This window comes from Entamoeba invadens (assembly GCF_000330505.1).
Source record: "Entamoeba invadens IP1 unplaced genomic scaffold scaff_1105074724523, whole genome shotgun sequence".
Classification (NCBI taxonomy): Eukaryota; Evosea; order Mastigamoebida; family Endamoebidae; genus Entamoeba; species Entamoeba invadens.
In genome coordinates, this window is record NW_004191758.1 from 17409 (window position 1) to 26579 (window position 9171).

A 9171-nucleotide genomic window follows, 5' to 3' on the forward strand; every position below is an offset into this window, starting at 1 on the left:
CGCCTTTCCCCATTTGGTCACAAAATCAATTTCATAATCAATACACAAGTTGTTTCTTCTTTTTTTAAACATCGATCATATTAACCACATAGCAAACAATCAAACGTAACGCCGGCTCGAATTGGGTCGGCAAACAATGTAATCGAAAAATATATCCTCTTGAAATGTGTATTGCCAATGTGACTCTTTTATTAATTTAAAAGAGTCCCTCTTTGTTGTACAAATTAAATTAGACTGCCGAAACAAATGAGTGATTAAATAAATAAGTTGATAGCGCTTATACGGCAACAAATATTACAGTCTAGCAACAAAATATAGAGGTATGAGCGCTTCTATTTAAAATAATATATTATTATAAATATGATACGGAGTATTATAGAAAGAAGAAAAGAGAAAGAGATGAGATATGAGATTACGAAAAAAGTCGCTTGGATAATATTGATTGATTACATTGTTATTTATATTATTATTATTTTAAAACAAATATTGTTATTCAATTGGTATAATAATTGCATTAAATTAATAAAACAATAAGTAATAATTGTGTAAATAAATATTGTTTTTAATCAAATGATAAACATGTTAATGCACATCTTACAATAAGACACCACATATTATAATATAGTAAAAAGTTATTTTTTTAAAAAAATAAATATTATTTCTATTAAAGCAAATAAAACATCCATGTTACTCATTTTTTTGATGTAAATGTTTGTTTTTAGAAATGTGTAAATATTTACAAGTCAGCGCTCAAATTAATTAAAATAAAACTGTTATAATGAAAAATTTTATATGTTGGGCTGTTTTACAAATTTTATTTGTTTAGAGACAATTAATGTTTGCTGCTTAATTTGAAAATTGCTCAAAGGGTTAAGACTTAGGACCTGATTTTGTGGCCTAAAAAGATTTAACACGTTTTAAATAATTAGACACTATAATACAAGTCAAATAGCATTATTATTATTATTATTGTATTTTATTATATAAACAATGTTTTAATAACAAACACACAACTTTTTTAGTTAAGTTCATTAGATGTACTTAAAGAAACATCATCTTTGTTATACTTCGTATAATCCATCTCAAATTTAGGAGGGTGTAATTCTTCTTTTGAAGGTTTTTTCCTTAGAACAGCTTTTTGTTTTTTATCTCCTTCAGTGCCTGTTTTCTTAGTCACTTTTTTCTTTGTTATTTTTCCACTTTTTGTTGTAACTTTTTCTTCTTTTTCGTTGTGTTCTTCTTCGACTTCTTGTACTGTTAGTATCTTTTTCATAATTTTTCCATTAAAATTACTTTCGTTTTCTTGAATAGTAGTTTCTATATTTTCAATTTCATTTTCAGTATCAACTTGTTTGACTAACACTTTCTTTTTTGTTATTTTCCCTGAAGGAATACTTTTTTCTATTTGATTACCGTTTTTGTCATCATTCAATTTAGTTACAATTTTCTTTGTCACTTTCCCAATTTTCTCTCTTTTTTGAACATCACTTTCTTCGTTGACTTTTTCAATTACTTTTTTACTTATTTTTCCTGTTGGAACTTTAAAGTCTTCAATTTCTTCTTCGACTTTTTTCTCTCCAATTGTTTGATTTGTTATTTTGTCACTCGAAACTTCTTCTTTTGTATTTTCAATATTTGTTGTGTCGTTGATTTCGGGCGAATCATTTTCATATTGCTTTTCTTCGATTATAACTTTTTTCTTAATAACTTTACCAACCTTCCCACTTGATGTTTTTGTTTTATTTTTTATATCATTGACGTCACTACTTATTTTTTCTATATTTTCTTTTTCATATATTTCATTTATGGATTGTTTATAGTTTTTTTCGTCCATTATTTCGGCCCTTTCAACTACCTTTTTGATGGAAATTTTACTAACCAATTTTATGTCTTTTTTACTCTCTTTTGGTGTTTCAACATTCTCCATATTGTGTTGAAGTTCTTTTTCATCACTTGTTTCTATTGTTTTAATATCGTCAATTGTATCTTTTTTGTCACCCAGACTGTCCTTCAGATTTTCAAATTGCACATCTTTTATTTTTTTGTGTTGTTCTATTCCAGAAAATGTTATCAAGTTTTTTTCGTTTTCGTGTGTGTTGTTTTTTTCAAGTATTTTAATGTCGTTGCTTTTTGTTGTGTTATTTACATTTTTCTTTTCTTCTTTATCAATTTGAATTGTTACATCTTTATCGCTTTGTATTGTGTTTTTTTCTTCTTTTACATCTTTCTTCTCTTTTTCTTGGTTTTGTTCGATCAAAAATTCTTCTGATTTTTGTTTTGCTGTTTCTATTAGAACTTCACTCTCTTTTTTGTCTTGTTGTTGGGTTTCTTTCTCTTCTTTAAAAATTTGTTGATTCACCTTTGAACTCTTTTTCAGATCATTGACATCTTTTATACTCCGTTTCTTTTTGTTGTTAACAATCTTCTTCTTTTTGATATCTCGACTATGACTAAAACAGCAGCAAAAACAAGAACCCTCGTCATCCGACATCCAACAACTTTTTAGTTCTTATAGTTACTGTTTTTTTGTTTTAGAATAAAAAATGTGTTATAAATAATTTTTTATAGTGAAAAATTAGTTGAATTATAACTGTAATTATCTTATATGTTTTAGATAATTGAAAATACAATATATAATATTTGAACGACCAACAACGAGTTAATTTAAATTTAATATTCCATGGAACTTGTTACAAATTAAAAAACAATATTCGATATAGAGACGTGACTTATTTTTTAAATAAATTAAATAACTAAAAATAAATGGTTTGTATTTATTATAAGTTAAACTGATATTTTACCAGCAAATTAAATATTATGATTTACAATATTATTTATAACAAATAAATATTATCATTATGTATTAATTATAAACAAAAGATCTTACAATCATTAATTGATATTAAATCTAAACATAATAATTGTTTATTAAAAAAAACAAATAAATGTTTATTTAAAATTATTCTATTAAAGGGTTTCTTGAGGATAAGGTGTATCCTCAGGATTAAAGCTATCCTTATTAAAAAATATTTTTCTGAGGATACAAAAAACAAATCCATAAGGTTCAGTTCCCCATAAAGCCCACTTTCATAACTCAAGTTATAATTTACACTTAATATTTCGAGTCAAAGTTCAAATTTTAAATGATGGTAATAATTTGTCATAAATGCCAAAAAAATAAATACAATCAAAAAATCGCCACAATAATCAGTAAACAAAAACAATAATTATATCTCGCGAACTTGAGACGGGAAATAATAAAGTGTGAATTGTACTTGTTCACATTATAATTATAAACTTATTGATATTATTTTCGAATCCGTCTTTATAACATAATGATTGAAATTTACATTTAAATTGATAATTGTTTTTTTATCAAAATGAAAATTGAAAAAGTCGAAAACACTGATTTTCTAAAAATGTGATTTTAAAATAACAAATTTATAAATATTTTTGTAATTTATGCAATTATTCAAATTTATTATAATAACAAAGTTAATCATATTGTGTATATTTTAATATGAATGTTTCATTTTGATATCAACTTGTGTTTTAAACAAATTTACAGTTCTGAGGATGGCAATTATTTTCTGAGGATGACAGAAATAGAAAGTTTACACTTTTACATCTGTCTGAAATGTATATTGAGTAAGGTACTATTTTTGAATATGGGAACACGTCATTTCAATTCTTAGATGTTTAAGTCTGTGTTAATAATGTCTGTTTGTTACACGACTTACCATCCTCAGAGATATTTATAGCACTGCCATTATTGATTTAAAATTCTATAAATAAAATTATCAAAGAATTTTTATAAAGTGAGTTTTGTTAATTGATTATATCAAAAATCGTCAAAACACAACAAAAACGCCAATTAATATATATAATTAATTAATAAATTGAACACATTTCTATTGAGAATTGATATTGTATAAAAAATAATAATATAAACATATATTTCTTGTGTGTATATGTTTTGAAAAATAAATAAAACCGTTTTAAACAAAAATGATTTTATTTTAAAAATTTGTTTATTTATCAATCGTTGTTTTATCGATATCCAAAACCTCGCGTTTTGAATTTGCGCAAATACATAAATTGTCATCGCATAGAGTATACATTATAAATACGTTATTTGCTATCAATTTATATTGTTTGAAATTTCATAAATTGATTTTTAATAAATTGTATTTTTTGTGAAAAAAAGATTAAAAATTGTTAGATTAATTTGTTTTGTGATTTTGATTAAAAAATCGACTTTTTCGATAATTTAAATGTCTGTCAAATGTTTTCCTATAAACCAAAGTTAGTCTTGTGGTAAATCAAAAAATAGAAGTAGATTATTTTTTTGTAAAAATCAACTGAAAGAATCATCTTTCAAAAAATCCATAAATAGCATTTTTAAAGAAAATCATGTGTTTCAAAATATACCTTTTTGATCTTAGGCAAAAAAATCCAAATTGAAAGAAATTATGTTTAAGATATTTACCATCCTCAGAAAAATTAACAATCCTCATGAATCCCTTAAAGACACTTTTCAATTAACTCGCCGACATACCTAATCCCCAACAAACCAATACTGTTAAAAAGAGCAGTGTTTTTGTTTTTTGAAAAAAAATATATTATACAGTGTATTTTAATTGTTGTAAAATGAAAATGGAATAACGAGTTCAAATCGTGAACTAAAAAACAAATGAAATGTGAAAAAAATGAAAAAAATATAAAAATTTATGACAAAACGTAAAAAATGGCAAAATAAAAATACTTGTAAAATGTAATAACATTTATTCCAAAACAAATAAATATGTTTTTTATACACTAAACAAAAAAAATTGGTTTTGAGTTGAAATGAAATACAAATTGCAAAAGTAACATGAACACATTAGTGATAATTAAAAAAACAGACAAAATTTATGTACACACAACAGTCTTTATAAAAAATATAAACTTTTCAAAAAAACCATTTTATTAACTGTGTATTTTTTCAGACAGTACGATGTAGCAAGATTTTTGACTGTTTTTTCTGTTTATAATATATTTTTATCATCTTTCGGTATTTACTATACTGTGACTAATCTTTTGAAGAGTGTTTATCAAAAGAATTTAAAATATAACAACCAATCATTAAAAACAGTTTTTAGTGTTAAATATATATTGTTTTAAAAACAATTTCCCTCTATTACAAATAATCCACATATTTTTTATATTGTTGTCTGACTTCTTGTCCAATACATGGACTGTTTAACCAATCGTTTGTTAATGACCTTTGATATTTTGATGTATACAGTTACTTATTTTAATAATCTATTGAAAAGAGTGTTTAAAATGAATAAAGTAAACCATAACTATGTTTCTATTTTTTTCAAACAACAAAAAATCAAACTTCTTTGTTTATCAATGCTATTTTATTGATTTATTTGGTGTATATTTTTAATTTTTGTTGTTTTTTTCATTATATGTAATTTATCTTTTTGTTGTCAATTAAAATTTTTAAATTATTATTATTATTATTCTTTATATTTGAATTGCTTGATAATTAATTGCAGAAACATCACTTTCTATAAAAGCGATGCATAATGGATTCATTTTATCGTTATTATATTTAACAACTATTTCGACTCTATCATTTTCACTATGACACAGAAGCATGTTACTCAATGTTAATAATTACCGCTATTATCAATGCGTCATTCAGTGAAAATAATTAATTCTGTTTTTTCTTGTTACCACTATTATTATTTGTTTGTTTTATCAAACACAAAAAAGCAATTATCACATTAGTTATGTGTGCTTTTTATCATCATTTTTAGATTTTATCAAAAATTTTCTTGGAGTTGGCATATAATAGTCTATCTCGATAAAATTAACTATATTTTATTATGAACAACCATTTTTATTAGTCATTGTTTGTATTTTTATATTATTAAAATTTATACCGTAAATCCGGAAATAAATGGTTCACCATTTCCAAAACAATTAAAAAAAACTAAAATTTCAAATTTGATTCTTTTTTAAAAAGATACTAAAATAATAACATTTTTAAATTCCCAAAAATGCAGAATGTGCTTTTTTGACTCAACACTTTTCAAAAAAAGACCAATAAACCACAAAAAGTATCTTTGAAAAATGTTATTTGGGTGTGTAATCCCCAGAACAATAATTCACTATTTAAGAACGCATGAAAAAGGTTTAATTATAAAGCCCAAACATCCTTTTGATACTCAGTTTCTTCCATTTTCAGTTTAACAAGAATGAATTTATGTTAGATAAGGCACATTAATCAAAGAAAAAGAAGGGGTGTTTAAAATGTGTGATTTATTAGCAGAAGTCTCCAAAATCGTATGCCTAAATCCACGCGTCATCACTTTTTAACCAAAAAAGAAATTTGCTCATATGAACATGAGTTTATAGTCATTCTCATCTCTTTTTTACCTTCTTTTTGGACAACACGATTTTGGAGACCCCTGTTTATTAGAATTGTAAACAAATACCACATTATGTTTTAATAATCAAATACATCATTTGCAAAAACGAACCTCTTTCTAAAAAAGTAACACAGTAGAAATTCAAAACGAAACAGTTCTCAAAACAAAGACAAACTTTGACAAAACGATAATTAATTTTCCGCCACATTTCAAAAAAATAAATACCTGTCAACAATGGGAAGAACGTTTTCTTTCAAAATGGCAAAAATTCGATCTTTCAGAGAGTTGATTGAAAGTGGTAAAAGCAAAAGGGAAGCAGCAACTATTTTGGAACTAAAATTTACCACTCTATTGAGATGGGACAAACAATATGATGTGTTTATTGTGCAAGCGAATAAAAATATAAGAAACAATTTGAATGGGCAGGGGAGGAAACCAAAAAATGTTGAACACTACGAAAAGTTGGCACGTTTTGTCAACAAAAAAAGAGCCAAAAAGAAAATCGTTACAACCAAATTATTGATGCAATACTTTTGCTCAAAAGTTGTTCCAAATCACACACCTTCACTTTTGTCAAAAAACAAGTGGTTATACACATTTTTGAAAAAGAAACATCTGTCCATAAGAAGAATCAACAACAGGATCATACAAACGAGAAAGGAAAACAAAGTCGACAAGAGAGAGGAAACGATTAACCACCTCAACACAATGAGTGAAGTGTGTCAATATTTTGAAGATGACGCAATAATAAACATGGATGAAACGGCTATAAAGTTGACAGATGCAGGAAACTACACGATAACGGAAAGTGGAGAACAACATGTTTCCGCGCTTCTTCTCGGAAACGAGAAGGAAACAATTTCTTTTGTGGCAGCAGTGTCAAAGTCCGGAAACGTGTTGAAACCAATGATCATCCTAGGGAAATTGAAAAAAGTGCCGAAAAGTCTTGAATGTGATGCAATAGTGGAAGTCAATGAAAGTGGGAAAATGAACGAGGAGCTGATGGTATCTTGGAATGAAAAATGTCTTCGTCCTTATATGGAAGAGCACCATATTGAAATGGTAGCTCTAATATGTGATGGTTATGGATCCCATCTCACGGAACACGTTGTTAAGCGCCTGGCTGAAGTCGCTGACATTTTTATACTCCCTTCCAACTCCACGGGTTTCTGTCAGCCGTTGGATTATGGTATATTTGGATGGTTTAAAACACAATCAAAGGAAGAGTATTTGAGATGGTACAATTTAAATAGCAATCGTGCAGGTCGTGTGACCCGTGGAGAAAAAAGGAAGGAGTGTATTATGAGATCTCTTCAGATCTATAACAGAATTCCAACAGAAATAAAAAATTCTGTTGTTGAGTCTTTTTTCAGGTGTGGGATTTGTGCTGGTACGTTAGAGGAGAAAAGGGTTAATATGAATCCGGCTTTGGAAAAAGTTGTTTTTTCTTTTATTGAGGAATGAAAAATGTGGTTTTATCAATTCCAAATGAATATTTGAATTAATTGTTTGTTTTATTTTTTATAAATTGTTTTCACTTTTGGTTAGTTTTTTAAAACTGCACTTTTGGGTTTTTTATTTGTTTTTGCGTTAAAAACATGATAATTGAACCATTAATTTATGGAAGATTTAAAAAAATGAACCATTTATTTCCTGAAAAAAAATGAACCATTTATTTCCAGATTTACGGTATAACTTTCGAGCAGGACACAAATTCAATTTAGATATTAAAACATTTTTTTGAAATTAAATACAGAAATTGAATATTTAAAAACTATAAGTTATTACCATAATCAATCTCAGTTGATTTTACACAATGACACTTTCACATAGAGATTGATTCAACTCATGGCTGGATTGAATGAGTGACATTTTTAAATATTCGCTGCGTTTTGTGGGTTTCTTTAATATATTTAAAAGTCAAAATTTGTTGTTATAAATTAATTGTTTCAAAATGCTACATTTAAGTTTTTTATTGTTAAATTGTGTTGTATTTATTAAATAATAAATCAAATGATTAATTTGATAACTTTCAAATTTGCTTTCTTTTATATTTGCCAAACATTATTTTCAATTACAAAATCAAACATCAAGTGGTCGCAATTGACTGTTTATGGGGTAATACAACCACAACAACAAAACTATATTACGTATCCGAAACGTCAATTTGATTAACGTAAATATAAAAAAACAACCATTGTTCGAGTTAACAAATATTTTTAATTATTTTTTTGTTTTTAACTAATGTTTTAGAAATGATACAAAATGTTTTTTTCAACTTTTAACAATAAATATTATATATTACTATAATTTGCTAAAGCCGACTTTTCCCACCAACTCTATATTATTTTGGTTGTAATTTTTGTTCTGTTTTGCTTTTAAATTTTTATATAAAAAAATAAATGCACAAAACGATTTTTGGTATAAAAAATAAAAATAATTCCATTATGATAATTTTATATTATTTGTTTTTATCTATTTTTTCAGGAAAATCACCTAATAATATTTCAAAATTTTTTAAACAGTTTTGGGACAAATTTTTAAAAAACTGCTAAAAAGAGCAGTATTGTGTTGTCGGCGAGTTAAATTTTGAAATATTAAACAAAATTAATATAAAGTTTTGTATGGTATTGTTAATCCGAAAAGTATTTATATACCGTGTTATTATTTATGATGGAATTGGTAATATGTATTTGGCTTATCATCATCATTTCATTATTTTAAATCATAAATATCAGATAAATAA

General features: G+C 25.8%; 1 protein-coding gene across 1 annotated transcript; it reads right to left on the reverse strand.

Annotated features, from left to right (window-relative positions):
• Nucleotides 1-1018: 1018 nt before the first annotated feature.
• On the reverse strand, nt 1019-2491 carry EIN_002880 (neurofilament medium polypeptide, putative; the record flags this gene model as incomplete). The annotated part of the gene is made up of 1 exon (XM_004184221.1): nt 1019-2491. One exon carries the CDS (start codon nt 2489-2491, stop codon nt 1019-1021), a length of 1473 nt encoding a protein of 490 aa, XP_004184269.1.
• Between the last annotated feature and the right edge of the window lie 6680 nt (nt 2492-9171).